The sequence below is a fragment of the Ranitomeya variabilis genome, chromosome 5, assembly GCF_051348905.1.
Source record: "Ranitomeya variabilis isolate aRanVar5 chromosome 5, aRanVar5.hap1, whole genome shotgun sequence".
Taxonomy (NCBI): Eukaryota; Metazoa; Chordata; class Amphibia; order Anura; family Dendrobatidae; genus Ranitomeya; species Ranitomeya variabilis.
The window spans coordinates 332,297,772-332,320,358 of record NC_135236.1 but is presented as its reverse complement, the minus strand read 5'-3'; the positions used below and the strand labels follow the sequence as shown (position 1 = coordinate 332,320,358).

Sequence of the window (22,587 nt, the reverse complement as noted above, 5' to 3'; positions counted from 1 at the left end):
AGCTTTTACCCATGAATTGAGAGTGAACGGTCAATCCAGGAGGAGAAAGAAACATATATTATTACACTGTTGCTTATTTTCATGTGTTCCATTGATTTATGAAATTAAAATTAAAACGATGGTTACTCTTTAAGCTGTTGATCCACTTTTGATGGAAAGTAGAAATCCGGTCTTTTCCGCAGTAACTCACGTCCCACCACATGACCTCCCGCTACAGTTATTTGTTTGATCTGGACGGTGTCCTAGCAGTGTCCTGGTTGTGTTGAAGGAAAACACAATTTACTCTCAGCTTCCAAGCAATTTTAGTAATGATCATAATTAAGTTATTAATGTCAAACTTTTATATATGATCAGTGAATCATATATACCGTAGTTATCCAAACATGGATTTGTAGACAATTCCTAATGTAATACTTTCACATAAGTAAACGAAAACCTAAAAAGCAAAAACATTCACAAAGTCTTCATCCCGCTGTGCAAAACTTCCCAAAATGTAAATAAGTATTACTTTTACAATGACACTCAGACCAGCTTACTGCACTTTGGGGGAAAAAAGCAGCCCAATATGAGAACCATTTCAGGTTGGGGGTTACACGGCACCTGCACAGCTGGGAATGGGCAGCATTAGCTCACATCTGTTACCACTTGTCTATACCCCGCCATGCATCACAAATCTCCTAAAGGCGCACTATCTCAGGATAGAGGCATACGTCCTGAATGGAGCACAGATGAGGGCGTGCACCACAAGGAGTTTCCTCCACGGCTTGTCAGGAAATAACTGGGAGTCTCCAATATCACTACAGTACAGAACGGTATCAGGGCAAAAGTACTAAAGGATTGAAATGGCCATTATCTCCAGTAACTCTGGGAGCAGCACCAGGGATTCACCAGAAATATATCCACAAACAAAGTAGCATTTTGTTAGCTCAGTGCAAATCGAAACTTTATTACATCATAAAATGAGGCGACTTCAGAGCAAAATATCCGAGCTGTTCTCAAGCAACAATATGGTGTAAGGTTCACATAAATTATATACAGTATACATGTACAACCATTAATCCATAATTGGATGGTGAGTACATTAATGACCCTAAGGCTGGGTGCCCACAATCTGGATGTAACAGCACATTGGACGCAGTGTATGTTCGCTGAATCCAAAGCGCTACCTTCATTGAGCGCAGATAAATCCGCATGTGTTCAATTAACGGTGCAGATTTACCGCATTCAATACATTTCTATTGATGTCATTTCTGTTGCAGAGACTAAGCCATAATCATCAACATTAACAGAAATAAACACGTGAAATAGATCATCACTCTGATTGTTATGACTCTATAAAATATATGAAAATCACTTTTTGTATTGAAGAACTGAAATGAATTAACTTTTTGATGATATTTAATTTTGTGAGAAGCATTTGTATATAATAAATTGGGCACAGTAGTACAATGGAGGATGTGCTGTAAATGGTCTCATAATAATTTGGGAAAGTTATGAAATGTCCTATAAGGGTATGTTTCCACGGTCAGGAAACGCTGCTTGTTTGACGCTGCGCAGAGCTGCAGCATCAAACAAGCAGCGTCCAGATGTTCCAGCATAGTGGAGGGGATTTTATGAAATCCCGTCTCCACTATGCGTGGAAACCCGCATGCGGCGGCCCTGTGACTCCGGACATGCTGCGCGTCTTTTCAGATCGCAGCATGCCCGTACACCTTGGGGGACGCAGCGTCCCCGCAAGACATATCACAGGGCCCTATGGGACAGAGCGATCATCCCGGATGTGAAGAGTTAACACATCCGGCATGATCGCGTCCCAGAAAGGGGGCGGGGCTTAGCGCCGAGTGGCGATACCGCCGGCCATCCTGAACGTGGAGACATAGCCTAAATGTCTGTTCTGTTCCTGATCTAAGGATCTGGACTTTCAGCTGAGATGAATCTGTGCTGCACTTTATGCACATGCTCAGTAGTGACCAGAGCTGTGGAGTCGGAAGTCAGGGAAATTGGGGAGTCGGAGGTTTGGCTTACAGACTCCACAGCCTTGGTTATTGTAAAGAGTCCTAATGATTTGTCACTCTAATGCCTGCTATACATATTATGATCAGCCAGAGCTGTGGCTCTAAGACAGGCAATTCTTGGAAGTTCACATCATTATTATATGGACCAACATAACCCCCGAGACCTTACCACACCTAACAGGTGTCCGGAATGGTAATGTAGGGAAGGGACCTTATAATATTTTGAGTATTAAATGTTTAATAGAGATCAAAGATGACAGTGCCCAAAAGGGTTGATAGATTAGATACCAAACAATGTATGAGAACCCCTGAAGGAACCCAAAATACAGATGCCAATCAGAATTATGTGGTAAAGGTTACAGACAGCACCTATCACACACAAATACCCGGATTACCTTTGTATATCATAAAATAGCAAATACATATATACTATACAAACACATTAAGATTTTAGTGCAAATTACCATGGTTTTGCAGTTTTAATGAATATCACCTCCGGTTGTCACAAAACTGCGGCAATTCATAAAATCATGTGAGGTTTATGTAGTATGTTGCTCAGCCGTGTGCAAGAGTCATAGCATAACCAGTGTGTGTAAATAATACTGAAGGGCTAGGCAAAGAAAGACAACCTTCTATACTGCTCCGGCTATGACGTTTCATGGTCCCAGGGCTTTTTGAGTGGGTAAGCCAAACCTCTGACTCCCGACCCCACAGCACTGCCCCCTACTGAGCATGTACATGAAGTGCAGCACAGATTCATCTCAACTAAAAGCCCAGATTCTTAGATCAGGATCAGAACAGGCATTTATAGGGCATTTCAGAGCTTTCCCAAATTCTTATGAAAACATTTACAGCACATCCTGCATTGTACTACTGTACCCAATGTATTATATATTTTAGGAGTCGGTACATTTTATACTGACTCCACAGCTTTGCATGGTCCCCCACTTGTCTCTGTATACACTGCAGAAGTGAGAAGGTGCTGTACCGACATGACACCACTGCAGGCAGTCACTAGCATGCAACAGTGATGCCAGTAAGTATGGCATTTAACCGTTGTGTGCTGAGATTAGAAATCTAACAGGTTCTCTTCCAGCAGGGTAAGTGTGTTCGCTAAAATCAATCCTAACAGTTTTTGAAATAGGAAAAAGCCAAGGACATTTCACTAACAAATACATTTAGAGAACAAATTCTATCATGGAAAAAAATCCTAAAAAAATAAATGATATATTAGACCCACACATAAAACCTCCAGCACAATAGACAAGCTAGATAGGATTAACGCATTTGTTTGAATCAAGTCATTGCTGAAGTTATATTTAACCCAGTCTGCATCTGATTATAACAGCAACTCCACTGGGACAATATCCAGAACTGACTACAGAAATAAGAAGCCTAAGGAGGACCACAAAAGGGGAGAACCGTGCACAATCCTGCAGGTAAGGAAAAATACTGAGGGTCTGGCATCGCTGAAACCAGAAACATACGTTCAGGATTACATTTTATCTTATATTGCTTGTATAGAAACACATGTTGTGGCCATGCATGTAAGCAGCGGTTGCACTTAGTCCAGGCCGTTTTTCACTTTGTGACAATGAAGTAATTGAGTAAATGTAGAAAAATCACAGCTCACCTAGAAACAGTATGGTTTTTCAATGATTTGTGTATAGGGGATTTTATAAAATCACAAACAGTATGAGCAGCAAGATGGCTCAGTGGTTAGCACTGTTGATTTGCCTCACTGGGGTCCTGGGTTCAAATCCCACCAATAACAACTAAAAGGAGTTTGTATGTTCTCCCCGTATTTGTGTGGGTCTCCTCCAGCACTCCGATTTCCTCCCACACTTCCATAGACATATACAGCTCTGGCAAAAATTAAGAGACCACCAATAGGTGTTTTATAAGGTACTAGTGATTTAACATGCACATCCCTGCAAAACTTTGGATATGATGGTGCACTGCAATTATTTGTATTCCAGGTTATAACTGATAATAACGAATGCAAATGTGTGTAATGTTTGATTTATTCTGGAATCAATAAACAAATTTAAAAAAAAAAAATTAAGAGACTACTGCAAAATTTTCAGTTTGTCTGATTTTTCTTTTTATAGGTATATTTTTTTTAAAAAATGTAAATTGTTCTTTTATTCTATAAATTACTGACAACATGTCTCTGAAATTCAAAGCTAAAAACTTTGTACCGTATTTTCTGGTGTATAAGACGACTGGGCGTATAAGACGACCCCCAACTTTTCCATATAAAATATGGAATTTGGGATATGCCCGCTGTATAAGACTGGGGTCATCTTATATGCCCAGTCATCTTATACAGCGTGTGGTTCCCAGGGTCTGAAGGAGAGGAGACTCTCCTTCAGGCCCTGGGATCCATATTCATGTTAAAAATAAAGAATAAAAATAAAAAATATGTATATACTCACCCTTCCGAGAAGCCTGGCTCTTACCGGTGTAAGCATCTGCCTCCGTTCCTAAGAAATGCAGCATGAAGGACCCTCGATGATGTCATGGTCAGGTGACTGGCCTGTGATTGGTCCGTGACCGCTCATGTGACCAGTCACCTGACCGTGACGTCATCGAAGGTCCTCCACGCTGCAATTCTTAGGAACGGAGGCAGACGCTTACACCGGTGAGAGCCAGGCTTCTCGGAAGGGTGAGTATGTACATATTTTTTATTTTTATTCTTTATTTTTAACATGAATATGGATCCCAGGGCCTGAAGGAGAGTCTCCTCTCCTTCAGACCCTGGGAACATCCAGGATCGCTCCCTGCACATGCCGTACCTGGCGTATAAGACGACCCCCGACTTTTGGGACAATTTTTAGGGGTTAAAAAGTCGTCTTATACGCCGGAAAATACGGTATTTATTTGCAGCAAATGAGAAATCGACAAAATAAAAAATAACCAGTGCTTTCGGACCTCAAATAATGCAAAGAAAACAAGTTCCTATTAATGTAGAAACAACAATACTAATGTTTTATCTCAGGAAGAGTTCAGAAATCAATATTTTGTGGAATAACCATGATTTTTAATCACAGCTTTCATGCGCCTTGGCATGCTTTCCACCAGTCTTTCACACAGCTTTTGGGTGTTCTTATGCCACTCCTGGTACAAAAATGTAAGCAGTTCTTCTTTGTTTGATGGCTTGTGACTATCTATCTTCCTCTTGATTACATTCCAGAGGTTTTCAGTGGGGTTCAGGTCTGTAGATTGGGCTGGCCATTACAGGGATTTATCCACACCTTGACTAACCTAGCTGTGTGGCATGGCGCATTGTCTTTCTGGAAAAAACAGTCCTCAGAGTTGGTGAACATTGGCTGAGTAGAAGGAACCAACTGTTTTTCCAGGATAAACTTGTATGCGGCTTGATTCATACATCCTTAGCAAAGATTAACCTGCCAAATTCCAGCCTTGCTGAAGCATATCCAGATCATCACCGATCCTCCACCAAATTTCACAGTGGGTGCAAGACACTGTGGCTTGTACGCCTCTCCAGGTCTCAGTTTAACCATTAGACAACCAGGTGTTGGGCAGAGCTGAAAATTAGACTCAACAGAGAAGATTACCTTACTCCAGTCCTCTATGGTCCAATCCTTATGGTCTTTGGCAAACTCCAGCCTGGCTCTCCTTTGCTTCTCATTGATGAAAGACTTTTTTTTTTTAAGCTTTGCATGACTTGAGTCCTGACTCTAGAAGCCTTTTACTAACTGTTCTTGCCATGCACTTCACCCCAGCTGCCATTCCTTTTGTAAGTCACTTGATGTCATCTGCGGTTACTGAGTGACATTCGAATAAGATGACGGTCATCCTGGTCAGTGGAGAGTCGTTTTCGTTCTCTGCGGGTTTACAGCTTTGTTGTCCCCAATGTCTGCTGCTTGACCTTGTTGTAATGGACTGCCGTCTTAGAAATTTTAAGGATGGAGGCAACATGATGCTCACTGTATCCCTCTGCCAGTAAAGACAGAATTGAGCCCTTCTTTTCTTCACTCAATACTTTTCTTTTCAACTCCGTTGGCATGGTAGAAGTTATTTTTTCATTCCTATTACTTTTGGGATATTACTAGCACTTGTTTTGCCATCCAGCTTGTCATATTGCAAGAGGATCGTGAAGACCACAGCAGTGTTTTTTATACTTTCCTTCGATAAATAAGATTTGGTTCAGGTGATCACCTAATCAGAAGCACATTAAGTAAAATGAGGTGAACTCTGGTTGGAAATCAACGGACACTGGAATGGAATGGCTGTCAGACACATAGAGAAGCTGATTTTTAGAAAAAGGGGCAGTCGTCTCTTAATTTTTGCCAGAGCTATAGATAGGGAATTTAGATTTTGAGCCCCAATGGGGACAGTGATGAAAAGTAAATACACCTTTACATGTCATCTTCTGAAGGTCTCCTCCATGCTTACCATGCCTGACCCAGTCCTACCACGACTTTTACTTCCATGTAACAATCCTGGGTGCGCTGAGGCCACCTGAGTTTCTGAACTATTCCATAACAGGCCACAAGAATTTTACAACATGCATCTTCATTTAGGATTAAAAATTGTATCTGGCTCCTAGCAAATAGCAGGTTTTTTTATTTTTTAAAGTCAACTTTCTGTACCTACATATACCCCATGAAATGGCCAACAGCTGCCCATACAGGACATATTAGGGCCACGAAAGAAGATCTATAAAACAATCTAATCTTGGGAAAGGTCAATGTTAGACCAGTGGGGGCCTTAGGGTTTGTTTCCACATGGCGCAGTGGCAGCGCTTTGAACGCAGCGGATCCCCGTTCCGTCCAAAGCGCTGCCAGCTTTTGTACGCATTGCGATACCGCATGTGTTCATTGAACACATGTGGAATCACCGCATCCTATACATAGAAAGGTGCCATTTATCTTGCAGATACTGAGTGTCTCCGTAAGTTGAATAGACATGCTGCAGTCTATAAAGGCGCGCCGCATGTGCGTATTCATAAAATCCCCTCCACTATGCTGTATCATCTGGACGCTGCAGATTGGACGCTGTGGCTGTACGCAGCGTCCAATCCGCAGCAAATATGCCACTTGGAAACATACCCTTACTCTCTGCACCTCTGCCAATATGCAGTTTGCAGCTAATAAAAAGAGGGAAGTGCCTGTGGTTAAAGGGGTTGTTCATTACTCGGACAACCACTTCACAATTGCTCCATCTCCCATGTAAAAGTTCTAGCTCTGTTCCTCTCTGAAGAGACAATTTGCATAATTAGCCCATGTAAAATAAAAACAGTCTGCAATCATCTCCGATGCCGGCATTGTTACAGTGAAGTGAGCGCCAGGCCTCGCATGACAGTGTTAGGTCAATCAGTGGCTGCATCACTCTCACTTCCTTTGGATGTAACCGACATCCTGAAGGAGTGAGAACTACTGCTGCTCTTTAACTTACTCCAGATCTCAGTTATGTCCACAGGAAGTGAGGTCATGCCGCCCAATTGTGGCCAATAATTGGCTGCTGGGCTCACGTGGCATAATAATGTCATGCAAACACTGTTGCCGACACTGGAGGCGAGAGCAGGCGGTGTTCATTTTACATGGGAGAATATAGCAATTGGGATGGGGTAGTCTGAGTAGTTGACAACCCCTTTAATATGAAGGAAATGTGTATCAATTCTATTTGCGGCTGAGTAGAAAGAGAGTGAAAGTTAACAACAAAATGAACATATTATATATATATATATATATTTAAAGGGTTGTTCACTTTATGTACGTATGGAAGGTGTCTGACATATGAGCATTTGCTGCTATGCATGGCGCCAAAACATTACTTACCGTGCGCACTCCCTACTATTATATCACCGGCAGATGAGAACAGTGATGAAGATTCTGCATACAGGTACTTGGCTTTCAGCTGGCCATTTTCTGTGCAGATATTAACAGATGTTCCTAGCAATTTCTCAATATCAACCGTCTGCAAAACAAAAAGTTGGAACATTACAAGTTTCAGTAAAATAAAGGAAATTACTTGTATCTCAAAGCAACAAACTGTAAGTACAGAAAAGAATAGTTCTAGGAACAAAAAAAAGCCTAGTTCTTTCATCCTATTTTGGTTGTCAAAAAAGCCCAACTCATCATTTGCACATTCTGTCTTCTCTTTTCGGAATGTCAGAAATTAACTAAAACGGCGCACAAGGTTTATGAATTTGCCGCAAATTCAAAAATGGTTTTATTTTTGTGCCTTTGTGTAATATGCTGCACATCCCCTTGATTGAGCTATAAAATGTCATGTTAGTTTTCAACTTTACATAAAAAAAATTATATATATTAGTTGTTTATATTATTTATATTAAGTTATAGCACCATTTATTCCATGGCGCTTTACATGTGAGGAGGGGTATACATAATAAAAACAGTACAATCTTTAACAACACAAGTCACGACTGGTACAGGAAGAGAGAGGACCCTGCTCGCCAGGGCTCACAATCTACAAGTGATGGGTGAGGATTAGTGATGAGCGAGTATACTCGTTGCTTGGGTTTTCACATGTGGGGATTCCTAAGCAACCATGCAACCCCCACAAGTACTCAGGCTGGGTAGTAGCTGTAAATCATTCAGCTGCGGCGATGGAAACTAAATCTCCGAACACTACCAAATACTCGGAGGTCACCCGAGCGTGCTCTGTAAAACCTAGAGAGTCTGATATGTTGCGGTAGAGAGTTCCAGAGTAGGGGTGATGCATGGGAGTAATATTGTAATCGATTGTGGAAAGAGGAGATAAGAGGGGAGTAGAGAAGGAGATCTTGTGAGGATCGGAGGTTGCGTGTAGGCAAGTACCGGGAGACGAGGTCACAGATGTATGGAGGAGACAGGTTGTGGATGGCTTTGTATGTCATGGTTAGGCTTTTGTGCTGGAGTCTCTGGGTAATGGGGAACGAGACAGAGGGGAGAAGTCGGGGAATAGCAGGGGGACAGGTGGATTAGACGGGCAGCAGGGTTTAGAATAGATTGGAGGGGTGCCAGAGTGTTAGAGGGGAGGCCACAGAGCAGGAGGTTGCAGTAGTCGAGGTGGGAGATGATGAGGGCATGCACTAGGGTTTTTGCAGATTCTTTGGTTAAGGAATGTATGGATCTTGGAAATATTTTTTAGACGGAGTTGGCAGGAAGTGGAAAGAGCTTGGATATGTGGTTTGAAGGAGAGGTTAGAATTAAATATATATAGATTTGGGGCACTGTAGAATAACTGTGTGAACATTTTGCAATATTTTGAAAAATCTCAAATGGTGAATAGGCTAAAAAGTGAAAAATCTATCGTAAAAATAGCACACAAGCCATCATAAATTTAATGCGCATATAAAAATGCCTAAAAATTAAACTGAAAAAATACTACTTTTCTTTCTGAAGGCTTTCATTTTGTGCCCTTTTCCCATATAAATGCCAGGTGAACAGCCTTGGGAAAAACTGCAAGGGGTTGATTGACCTAGGAAACTATAGACTTGTAAAAAATGTTAAGTAATAGATTCATAAAAACAGACACAGGGATTACATATGCATGGCATACAGATGAAAAAGATCATCCTTTTTTCTGCAACATTCACAGCATGTTAGATTCCTGATCTATCCAGTCAATGGGGCGGAGCAAGGAACTGAGCGGTCACGGCTTTACTTCCAATCATGTCCACAGTTAACTAGAGAGATGCCCCACTCAGCCTGGGAGTACGCTGGGTTGGTAGCCCAAACAACCGTACTCTGCGCCCATAGTTATAATGTGATATCTACATGAGTACCAGACACAAGAAGTCGTCTGATAATAGAGTTACCTTTATGGCCAAGTATGAAGGAAGATGTTGTCATATTAGAAAAACACCTAGGACCTGACTCATCAAAGTAAATCGGCCAGAACTCTGGTGTAAATTACTTTGAAAAGATGCAACATTTTTGCGCACTTTGGAGTTTCTCCCGGGATGGGGGCATGATATCACACCTCAACCAAGTCATGACTAGCTGTGGCGTTCCCTATGCCAGAAATCTTATTCCAGGCAATGAGGAGCACGGAGGCGCACGCCACTCATCAGACACTTCTGATTTATCAACAGGCAAGTGACGCTTCATGAACCAGGAGCGCCAAACTTCAACATATCCCCTCATCAAAATCGGCACGAAAATCATGATCTTCATGAACTTGAACCCTAATGTCTTTGGCAGTTCTAGTCTGGTCAGGTCATACACTAGATTGCACCCACTATGCCGAACATCCATATCCACCATGAAAAGCAGCTCAGATATAGAAGACACACTGCAAGACTGAGAAATCTATAATTAGATGAAGGCAAGCACATAATTACAACGTATGGTAATGTGCTATGGCTATTAGCTTTCTGCAGCTTACATGGGGACTCGTTCACATAAGCTTTTCCACAGATATATTCTCCAAGGACTCATGCGCATTTTGGCTGCCAAAACATTCCTTATACCCGATTATGTGCCAGTGGGAACATTTCTCTGCAAACTGGAGGTTATTTTTAAGCTTAAGTCATACATCTAAACTATTAATAACTGCATAATCGCAGAGCTCCTTGGCAGAAATCACCAGAACATACTCCTAGCCCTACTTTTCAGGAGTTTTACATGGTCCCCACACAGCGAAACATTCACTTTGATCTGGAGCATCATTGTAGCAATCTAGATAGAAAAAGAAGTGCAAATAGCCCGTGGCCTCGTGTTATGTTATTTAGTGCCTCTCAATGAACCTGGAAACATGACTCACTTGGGTCTGGAACATTGTAAGGGGAAACTACAGTATACATGCGAGATCCCGCCATAAACAACGCACATGAGGACATCCATATGGAGTCTAAATACAACATCAAAGAGAGCAAACCATTCAATTACATTACAGAAAGAGATGCCATAATGAGAGATTATTACAACTCAATGCAAACATAGTGCATTCTCTTAAAGGGAGAGTCTAACTAAAGCTGTTATTTCACATACCGACTATCAAATACAGTCCGCATCTGTCAGTTTTGCCTGACTGGTTATCAAAAATACAGGGGAACTCCAAGAATTTTTTTTAAATTTATTTGTAGAGCAGGCGGCGGCTATTTAATACTCCCATCATCCGAAGTCTGCGCTCACTGTTATCAGTTGAATAAAACGCTCAACATTCTCCCCTGCTAGCGCTGATTGCAGCACGAGCAGCGGTAAATGATGAGAGCTGTCTTCAGCACCCAGCACTGGGGAACAGCGCAAACAGTACCGCTGCTTCCCAGGCGCCGGTACGTGTGATACTGATGCAGTACAAGGTTGCCAAATTTATGCCACAAGTATTACACACACACAGACGCTGATATCAGGACGTGTGAAAGAGCCCCTAGTGTGTGACAGATATAAATCTGGTATTGCACCAACCCGAAGAATAAAGTCATCTAATCACTTATACCGCACGAAGAACGGTGTAAAAAATAAATAAAACCAATTCTTCACCTGCTGTTAATTTTTTCATTCTGCCTCCCAAAGTTTGCAGTAAGGCTCGGCTCACATTTATCCTGCGCTCCACGCTGAGTGCTTACATCGGGGTGTCCGTGTAAATCTCTAAAATGTGTGATTCAGACGGAACCACCGATGGAAGAATCACTATAATGAGGCAGACGGAGGCACTGTTGACGCCATCCAGCCCATGATCCAGCGGAGTCAATCTTTTCAGGCGTGCATAAAAGTGCCATCGGCCACCATTTTATACACTTCTGAAAAGAAGCCAGACGGAGTCCAGAGTTACTCTGCTGCCTCATTAAAGTGAATGGCTTCCTAGGGGGTTCATCTCAATTAGGTCATTCAGAGATTTAGATGGAAATCCCGATAAAAGTGTTCAGCGTAGAGCGCCAGATAAGTGTGATCCCAAATGTTATGTAAAATGTTTCCATTAAAAGCTTCAACTCAATCCACAAAAAAAGCAAGTCCCCACTCATCTGTCAATGGAAATATAGTTGGCTTCCACGTTACTGGTAGTACAAAGGCTCTGAAAAAGAGCTATGGTTCTTCATCAGCATCAGCAAATTCTGAGCTCCCAAATGCAAACGCCCCTCTCCCTTCTAATCACCACAGTGAGCCTAAACCGAAGTTCACATCCACATATCTGGCAAACAGCGCTCCTTCCACCCAGAGTCTTGCCGTATGGCTAAGCAGTACTGCATAGTCACATATGAAGTATTTCCACATTCAGCAGAATTTGTGAGACAAACTTTGGTGCTATTTTTATCCATTTTCTCAAGTGAAAATGTAAAATCTGGGGCTAAAACAAAAAACTTGTGGTAAAAATATACCGTATATACTCGAGTATAAGCTGACCCGAGTATAAGCCGAGACCCCTAATTTTGACACCAAAAACTGGGAAAACTTAATGACTCGAGTATAAGCCTAGGGTGGAAAATGCAGCAGCTACCGGTAAATTTCAAAAATAAAAATAGGTTCCAATAAAAGTAAAACTAATTGAGATAACAGTAGTTTAAGTGTTTTTGAATATCCATATTGAATCAGGAGCCCCATATAATGCTCCATACAGTTCATGATGGGCCCCATAAGATGCTCCATACAAAATACACCCCATATGCCCCATATAGTGCTGCACAAATGTTGATTATAGCCCCATAAGATGCTCCATAAAGATATTTGCCCCATATAATGCTCCACAAATGCTGAGTATGGCCCCATAAGATGCTCCATAGAGATATTTGCCCCATATAATGCTGCACAAATGTTGCTTATGGCCCCTGTTATGGACTGGTAATTTAGGAGCGACATGCGACTAGCTCTGAGCAGGTGGTAACTATACAGACCGCAGTTCCTGATCTTAACACGACAATAGAAGTAGCCGTGGGATGTTCCTGTCACTCCCTGGACACCTCGTCACAGCCGGAGAACTAGCTACCCCTAAAGGTAGAAACAGGAAAGCTATCTTGCCTCAGAGAAAATCCCCAAAGGATAGGATAGCCCCCCACAAATATTGACTGTGAGAGGAGAAGGAAATGACATACGTAGTATGAAACAAGATTTAGCAAAGGAGGCCACTTCTAGCTATATACATAGTAAGGAAAGAACACTGTGCGGTCAGTAATAAAAACTAGAAAAAGTCCACCGCAGAGATATGCAAAAATCTGCACACCTGACTAAAGGTGTGGAGGGCAAAATCTGCAGCCCAGAGCTTCCAGCTCAGCTAAATAGATCCATACTGATAAGCTGGACAAATGAGCAAAACATAGAATGTGCTGAACAATAAAGTCCACAACAAATGGACTGCAAAAGGACAAGCAAGGACTTATCTTTGCTGAACTGGACAGAGTGTCAGGGAAATCCAAAAGAGCAGTGGCTCCAAGCAGGAACAATTGACAACTGGCATTGATTGAGGGCTAAGGCCAGACTAAAATAGCCGAGCCAGAAAGACGATCAGTGGAAGCAGCTGCGAATGCTAAATCCAAGAAGCAGCTATACCACTCAAAACCACAGGAGGGAGCCCAAGAGCAGAACTCACAAAAGTGCTACTCACAACCACCGGAGGGAGCCCAAGAGCGGAATTCACAACAGTACCCCCCCCTTGAGGAGGGGTCACCGAACCCTCACCAGAGCCCCCAGGCCGATCAGGACGAGCCAAGTGTAAAGCACGAACCAAATCGGCAGCATGGACATCGGAGGCAACCACCCAAGAATTATCCTCCTGGCCATAACCCTTCCACTTAACAAGATACTGAAGCCTCCGCCTCGAAAAACGAGAATCCAAAATTTTCTCAACCACATATTCCAACTCCCCTTCAACCAACACCAGGGCAGGAGGATCAACAGAGGGAACAACGGGCACCACATATCTCCGCAACAAAGATCTATGGAAAACATTGTGGATGGCAAAAGAGGCTGGAAGGGCCAAACAAAAAGACACTGGATTGATAATCTCAGAGATCTTATAAGGACCAATAAACCGAGGCTTGAACTTAGGGGAAGAAACCTTCATAGGAACATGACGAGAAGATAACCAGACTAAATCCCCCACACGAAGCCGAGGACCAACACACCGACGGCGGTTAGCAAAACGCTGAGCCTTTTCCTGAGACAACGTCTAATTGTCTACCACATGAGTCCAAACCTGCTGTAACCTGTCCATCACAGAATCTACACCAGGACAATCAGAAGGCTCAACCTGCCCTGAAGAAAAACGAGGATGGAAACCAAAATTACAAAAAAAAGGCGAAACCAAAGTAGCAGAACTGGCCCGATTATTAAGGGCAAACTCGGCCAACGGCAAGAAAGCCACCCAATCATCCTGATCAGCAGACACAAAGCATCTCAAATAGGTTTCCAAGGTTTGATTAGTTCGCTCAGTTTGACCATTTGTCTGAGGATGGAACGCCGAAGAAAAAGACAAATTAAGGCCCATCCTAGCACAAAAGGCCCGCCAAAACCTGGAAACAAACTGGGAACCTCTGTCAGACACAATATTTTCCGGAATGCCATGCAAACGAACCACATGCTGAAAAAACAATGGAACCAAATCAGAGGAGGAAGGCAATTTAGGCAAAGGTACCAAATGGACCATTTTAGAGAACCGGTCACAAACCACCCAGATAACAGACATCCTCTGGGACACAGGAAGATCCGAAATAAAATCCATGGAAATATGCGTCCAGGGCCTCTCAGGGACAGGCAAAAGCAACCCACTAGCGCGGGAACAGCAAGGCTTAGCCCAGGCACAAGTCCCACAGGACTGCACAAAAGAACGCACATCCCGCGACAAGGAAGGCCACCAAAAGGACCTAGCCACCAAATCTCTGGTACCAAAAATCCCAGGATGACCGGCCAACACCGAACAATGGACCTCAGAAATTACCTTACTTGTCCATCTATCAGGAACAAACAGCTTCCCCACAGGACAGCGGTCAGGTTTATCAGCCTGAAATTCCTGAAGCACCCGTCGTAAATCAGGGGAGATGGCAGAAAGAATCACCCCTTCCCTAAGAATGCCAACCGGCTCAAGAACTCCAGGAGAATCAAGCAAAAAACTCCTAGAGAGGGCATCCGCTTTAACATTCTTAGATCCCGGAAGATATGAAACCACAAAATCGAAACGGGAGAAAAACAGGGACCATCGAGCCTGTCTAGGGTTCAACCGCTTGGCTGACTCAAGGTAAATCAAATTCTTATGATCGGTCAAGACCACAACGCGGTGCTTGGCTCCCTCAAGCCAATGTCGCCACTCCTCAAATGCCCACTTCATAGCCAACAACTCCCGATTGCCGACATCATAATTGCGTTCCGCAGGCGAAAACTTTCGGGAAAAGAAGGCACATGGTTTCATCAAGGAACCATCAGAATTCCTCTGTGACAAAACGGCCCCTGCCCAAATCTCAGAAGCGTCAACCTCAACCTGAAAAGGAAGAGACATATCCGGCTGACGCAAGACAGGGGCAGAAGTAAATCGGCGCTTAAGCTCCTGAAAGGCCTCAACAGCCTCAGAGGACCAATTTGTCACATCAGCGCCTTTCTTCGTCAAATCGGTCAGGGGCTTAACCACACTAGAGAAGTTGGCAATGAAACGGCGATAAAAATTAGCAAAGCCCAAAAATTTCTGAAGGCTCTTCACAGATGTGGGTTGAATCCAGTCATGAATGGCTTGGACCTTAACAGGATCCATTTCTATAGACGAAGGAGAAAAAATAAACCCCAAAAAAGAGACCTTCTGAACTCCAAATAGGCACTTAGACCCCTTCACAAATAGAGCATTATCACGAAGGATATGGAATACCATCCTGACCTGCTTCACATGAGACTCCCAATCATTGGAAAAAATCAAAATATCATCCAAATACACAATCAAGAATTTATCAAGATAATTGCGGAAAATGTCATGCATGAAGGACTGAAATACAGAAGGAGCATTAGAAAGCCCGAAAGGCATCACCAGGTATTCAAAATGGCCTTCGGGCGTATTAAATGCAGTTTTCCATTCGTCACCCTGTTTAATACGAACAAGATTATATGCCCCTCAAAGGTCAATCTTGGTAAACCAACTAGCCCCCTTAATCCGAGCAAACAAATCAGAGAGCAAAGGTAAAGGGTATTGGAATTTGACCGTGATCTTATTAAGAAGGCAATAATCAATACAGGGTCTCAAGGAGCCATCCTTCTTGGCCACAAAAAAGAATCCTGCTCCCAATGGTGACGAAGACGGCCGAATATGCCCCTTCTCTAAAGACTCTTTAACATAGCTCCTCTGTTGTGAATTTGCTTTTTGCTCCCTCTAGTGGTTACTAGTTTTTTGACTCTGGTTTTTCGGTCATTCCTTTTATCCGCACCTGGGTCGTTAGTTAGGGGTGTTGCTATATAAGCTCCCTGGACCTTCAGTTCAATGCCTGGCAACGTAGTTATCAGAGCTAGTCTGCTGTGCTCTTGTCTACTGATCCTGGTTCCAGTTATATCAGCTAAGTCTGCCTTTTGCTTTTTGCTATTTGTTTTGGTTTTGTATTTTTGTCCAGCGTTTTCCAAATCTTTATCCTGACCTTAGCTGGAAGCTCTAGGGGGCTGGTGTTCTCCCCCCGGACCGTTAGACGGTTCGGGGGTTCTTGAATTTCCAGTGTGGATTTTGATAGGGTTTTTGTTGACCATATAAGTTACCTTTCTTTATTCTGCTATCAGTAAGCGGGCCTCTCTGTGCTAAACCTGGTTCATTTCTGTGTTTGTCATTTCCTCTTACCTCACCGTCATTATTTGTGGGGGGCTTCTATCCAGCTTTGGGGTCCCCTTCTCTGGAGGCAAGAAAGGTCTTTGTTTTCCTCTACTAGGGGTAGCTAGATTCTCCGGCTGGCGCGTGTCATCTAGAATCAACGTAGGAATGATTCCCGGCTACTTCTAGTGTTGGCGTTAGGAGTAGATATATGGTCAACCCAGTTACCACTGCCCTATGAGCTGGATTTTTGTATTCTGCAGACTTCCACGTTCCTCTGAGACCCTCGCCATTGGGGTCATAACAGTTTGCCAGGCCTTGATTAAATGTTTAATGCATTGCAGAAGAGGGATTATAAGAAAGAAGATTCTGAGTTTTTTTTTTTCTCCTTCCCCTTTACCTCAGAGTGGCTATGCTTGCTGCAGACATGAATGTCCAGACCTTGATTACAAGTGTGGACCAGCTGGCTACTCGTGTGCAGGGCATACAAGACTATGTTATCAGAAATCCTAGGTCAGAACCTAAAATACCGATTCCTGAACTGTTTTCCGGAGACAGGTTTAAGTTTAGGAATTTCGTGAATAATTGTAAATTGTTTTTGTCCCTGAGACCCTGTTCATCAGGAGATTCTGCTCAGCAAGTAAAAATTGTTATTTTGTTCTTACGGGGCGACCCTCAGGATTGGGCTTTTTCGCTGGCGCCAGGAGATCCGGCATTGGCTGATCTTGATGCGTTTTTTCTGGCGCTCGGTTTACTTTATGAGGAACCCAATCTTGAGATTCAGGCAGAAAAGGCCTTGCTGTCTATGTCTCAGGGGCAGGACGAGGCTGAAGTGTATTGCCAAAAATTTCGGAAATGGTCCGTGCTGACACATTGGAACGAGTGTGCACTGGCCGCTAATTTTAGAAATGGCCTTTCTGAAGCCATTAAGAATGTTATGGTGGGTTTTCCCATTCCCACAGGTCTGAATGATACTATGGCACTGGCTATTCAAATTGACCGGCGGTTGCGGGAGCGCAAAACCGCAAATTCTCTCATGGTGTTGTCTGAACAGACACCTGATTTAATGCAATGTGATAGAATCCTGACTAGAAATGAGCGGAAAATTCATAGACGCCGGAATGGCTTGTGCTACTACTGTGGTGATTCTACACATGTTATCTCAGCATGCTCTAAACATATAGCTAAGGTTGTTAGTCCTGTCACCGTTGGTAATTTGCAACCTAAATTTATTCTGTCTGTAACTTTGATTTGCTCACTGTCATCTTATCCTGTCATGGCGTTTGTAGATTCAGGTGCTGCCCTGAGTCTCATGGATCTCTCATTTGCTAAGCGCTGTGGATTTACTCTTGAACCATTAGAAAATCCTATTCCTCTTAGGGGTATTGATGCCACACCATTGGCAGCAAATAAACCGCAGTATTGGACTCAGGTTACCATGTGCATGACTCCTGAACACCGCGAGGTGATACGTTTCCTGGTTTTACATAAAATGCATGATTTGGTCGTTTTAGGGCTGCCATGGTTACAGACCCATAATCCAGTCCTGGACTGGAAGGCTATGTCAGTCTCAAGTTGGGGCTGTCGTGGTATTCATGAGGATTCCCTGCCTGTGTCTATTGCTTCTTCTACGCCTTCGGAAGTTCCGGAGTATTTGTCTGATTATCAGGATGTCTTCAGTGAGTCTGAGTCCAGTGCACTGCCTCCTCATAGGGACTGTGACTGTGCTATAGATTTGATCCCAGGCAGTAAATTTCCTAAGGGAAGACTGTTTAATCTGTCGGTACCTGAACATACCGCTATGCGTTCATATATCAAGGAGTCTCTGGAAAAAGGACATATTCGTCCGTCTTCTTCCCCTCTTGGTGCGGGATTCTTTTTTGTGGCAAAAAAGGACGGATCTTTGAGACCTTGTATTGATTATCGGCTTTTAAATAAGATCACTGTCAAATTTCAGTATCCTTTACCGCTGTTGTCTGACTTGTTTGCCCGGATTAAGGGTGCCAAGTGGTTCACCAAGATAGACCTTCGTGGTGCGTACAACCTTGTGCGCATTAAGCAAGGTGATGAATGGAAAACCGCATTCAATACGCCCGAAGGTCATTTTGAGTACTTGGTGATGCCTTTTGGGCTCTCCAATGCGCCTTCAATTTTTCAGTCCTTTATGCATGACATTTTCCGGAAGTATCTGGATAAATTTTTGATTGTTTATCTGGATGATATTTTGGTTTTTTCTGATAATTGGGATTCGCATGTGGAGCAGGTCAGGTTGGTCTTTAAAATTTTGCGTGAAAATTCTTTGTTTGTCAAGGGCTCAAAGTGTCTCTTTGGTGTACAGAAGGTTCCCTTTTTGGGGTTCATTTTCTCCCCTTCTGCTGTGGAGATGGACCCAGTCAAGGTCCGAGCTATTCTTGATTGGACTCAGCCCTCGTCAGTTAAGAGTCTTCAGAAGTTCTTGGGCTTCGCTAACTTCTACCGTCGTTTTATCGCTAATTTTTCTAGCATTGTGAAACCTTTGACGGATATGACCAAGAAGGGCTCCGATGTATCTAACTGGGCTCCTGCTGCCGTGGAGGCTTTCCAGGAGTTGAAACGCCGGTTTACTTCGGCGCCTGTTTTGTGCCAGCCTGACGTCTCACTTCCCTTTCAGGTTGAGGTGGATGCTTCGGAGATTGGGGCAGGGGCCGTTTTGTCGCAGAGAGGCCCTGGTTGCTCTGTTATGAAACCTTGTGCCTTTTTCTCTAGGAAGTTTTCGCCTGCCGAGCGAAATTATGATGTGGGCAATCGGGAGTTGTTGGCCATGAAATGGGCATTTGAGGAGTGGCGTCATTGGCTCGAGGGTGCTAAGCATCGTGTGGTGGTCTTGACTGATCACAAAAATCTGATGTATCTCGAGTCTGCTAAACGCCTTAATCCGAGACAGGCCCGCTGGTCATTGTTTTTCTCCCGCTTTGATTTTGTTGTCTCGTATTTACCAGGTTCAAAGAATGTGAAGGCCGATGCTCTTTCTAGGAGCTTTGTGCCTGATGCTCCTGGAGTCGCTGATCCTGTTGGTATTCTTAAAGATGGAGTTATCTTGTCAGCTATTTCTCCGGATCTGCGACGTGTGTTGCAGAGATTTCAGGCTGATAGGCCTGAGTCTTGTCCACCTGACAGACTGTTTGTCCCGGATAAGTGGACCAGCAGAGTCATTTCCGAGGTTCATTCCTCGGTGTTGGCAGGTCACCCGGGAATTTTTGGCACCAGAGATCTGGTGGCCAGGTCCTTTTGGTGGCCTTCCTTGTCAAGGGATGTGCGGTCATTTGTGCAGTCCTGTGGGACTTGTGCTCGAGCTAAGCCTTGCTGTTCTCGTGCCAGCGGTTTGCTCTTGCCCTTGCCTGTCCCGAAGAGACCTTGGACACATATCTCCATGGATTTCATTTCTGATCTTCCGCTATCTCAGGGCATGTCCGTTATCTGGGTGATATGTGATCGCTTCTCCAAGATGGTCCATTTGGTTCCTTTGCCTAAGCTGCCTTCCTCTTCCGATCTGGTTCCTGTGTTTTTCCAGAACGTGGTTCGTTTGCACGGCATCCCTGAGAATATTGTGTCAGACAGAGGATCCCAGTTCGTTTCCAGGTTCTGGCGATCCTTTTGTAGTAGGATGGGCATTGATTTGTCGTTTTCGTCTGCTTTCCATCCTCAGACTAATGGACAGACGGAGCGAACCAATCAGACTTTGGAGGCTTATTTGAGGTGTTTTGTCTCTGCTGATCAGGACGATTGGGTGACATTCTTGCCGTTGGCTGAGTTTGCCCTTAATAATCGGGCTAGTTCCGCCACCTTGGTTTCGCCTTTTTTCTGCAACTCTGGTTTCCATCCTCGCTTTTCTTCGGGTCATGTGGAGCCTTCTGACTGTCCTGGGGTGGATTCTGTGGTGGATAGGTTGCAGCAGTTCTGGAATCATGTGGTGGACAACTTGAAGTTGTCACAGGAGAAGGCTCAGCGCTTTGCCAACCGCCGCCGCGGTGTGGGTCCCCGACTACGCGTTGGGGATTTGGTGTGGCTTTCTTCCCGCTTTGTTCCTATGAAGGTCTCCTCTCCCAAATTTAAACCTCGTTTTATTGGGCCTTACAAGATATTGGAAATCCTTAATCCTGTATCTTTTCGTCTGGATCTTCCTGTGTCGTTTGCTATTCACAATGTATTTCATAGGTCCTTGTTGCGGCGGTACATTGTGCCTGTAGTTCCTTCTGCTGAGCCTCCTGCTCCGGTGTTGGTTGAGGGCGAGTTGGAGTACGTGGTGGAGAAGATCTTGGATTCTCGCCTCTCCAGGCGGAGGCTTCAGTACCTGGTCAAGTGGAAGGGCTATGGTCAGGAGGATAATTCCTGGGTGGTCGCCTCTGATGTTCATGCGGCCGATTTAGTTCGTGCCTTTCATGCCGCTCATCCTGATCGCCCTGGTGGTCGTGGTGAGGGTTCGGTGACCCCTCACTAAGGGGGGGGTACTGTTGTGAATTTGCTTTTTGCTCCCTCTAGTGGTTACTAGTTTTTTGACTCTGGTTTTTCTGTCATTCCTTTTATCCGCACCTGGGTCGTTAGTTAGGGGTGTTGCTATATAAGCTCCCTGGACCTTCAGTTCAATGCCTGGCAACGTAGTTATCAGAGCTAGTCTGCTGTGCTCTTGTCTACTGATCCTGGTTCCAGTTATATCAGCTAAGTCTGCCTTTTGCTTTTTGCTATTTGTTTTGGTTTTGTATTTTTGTCCAGCGTTTTCCAAATCTTTATCCTGACCTTAGCTGGAAGCTCTAGGGGGCTGGTGTTCTCCCCCCGGACCGTTAGACGGTTCGGGGGTTCTTGAATTTCCAGTGTGGATTTTGATAGGGTTTTTGTTGACCATATAAGTTACCTTTCTTTATTCTGCTATCAGTAAGCGGGCCTCTCTGTGCTAAACCTGGTTCATTTCTGTGTTTGTCATTTCCTCTTACCTCACCGTCATTATTTGTGGGGGGCTTCTATCCAGCTTTGGGGTCCCCTTCTCTGGAGGCAAGAAAGGTCTTTGTTTTCCTCTACTAGGGGTAGCTAGATTCTCCGGCTGGCGCGTGTCATCTAGAATCAACGTAGGAATGATTCCCGGCTACTTCTAGTGTTGGCGTTAGGAGTAGATATATGGTCAACCCAGTTACCACTGCCCTATGAGCTGGATTTTTGTATTCTGCAGACTTCCACGTTCCTCTGAGACCCTCGCCATTGGGGTCATAACACTCCTCATAGCGGCATGCTCTGGCACAGACAGATTGAAGAGTCGGCCCCTAGGGAACTTACAGCCAGGAACCAAGTCGATAGCACAATCACAGTCCCTATGAGGAGGAAGGGAACTGGACTTGGGCTCATCGAATACATCCTGGAAATCTGACAAAAATTCAGGAACATCAGAAGAGGGGGAAGAGGAAATTGACACTAAAGGAACGTCACTATGTACCCCTTGACAACCCCAACTAGTCACAGACATCGATTTCCAATCCAACACTGGATTGTGTACTTGTAACCATGGAAAACCCAGTACAACAACATCATGTAAATTATGCAACACCAGAAAACGACAAGCTTCCTGATGTGCTGGAGCCATGCACATAGTCAACTGAGTCCAATACTGAGGTTTATTCTTGGCCAACGGTGTAGCATCAATAAAAAAAGGAATAGGGCTCTGCAAAGGTTGCAAAGAAAAACCACAGCGCGTGGCACATTCTAAGTCCATTAAGTTCAGGGCAGCGCCTGAATCCACAAATGCCATGACAGAGAAAGATGACAATGAGCAAATCAGGGTCACAGACAGGAGAAACTTAGGCTGTACAGTACTAATGGTAACAGATCTAGCGACCCTCTTAATACGCTTAGGGCAATCAGAGATAGT

At 43.9% G+C, this 22,587-nt stretch overlaps 1 protein-coding gene across 5 annotated transcripts in view; it reads right to left on the bottom strand.

Annotated features, from left to right (window-relative positions):
* Positions 1-22,587, bottom strand: part of FAM185A (family with sequence similarity 185 member A) — a 72,378-nt gene that overhangs the window by 26,082 nt on the left and 23,709 nt on the right. For all 5 annotated transcript variants that reach the window (XR_013215735.1, XR_013215737.1, XR_013215738.1 and 2 more), the window contains exon 4: positions 7,823-7,961. Coding sequence is in view for 1 of the 5 variants with exons in the window: in XM_077264720.1 (XP_077120835.1) it covers positions 7,823-7,961 (139 nt within the window). In the remaining 4 variants the exon portion in view is untranslated. The remainder of the gene's footprint in view (positions 1-7,822; positions 7,962-22,587) is intronic.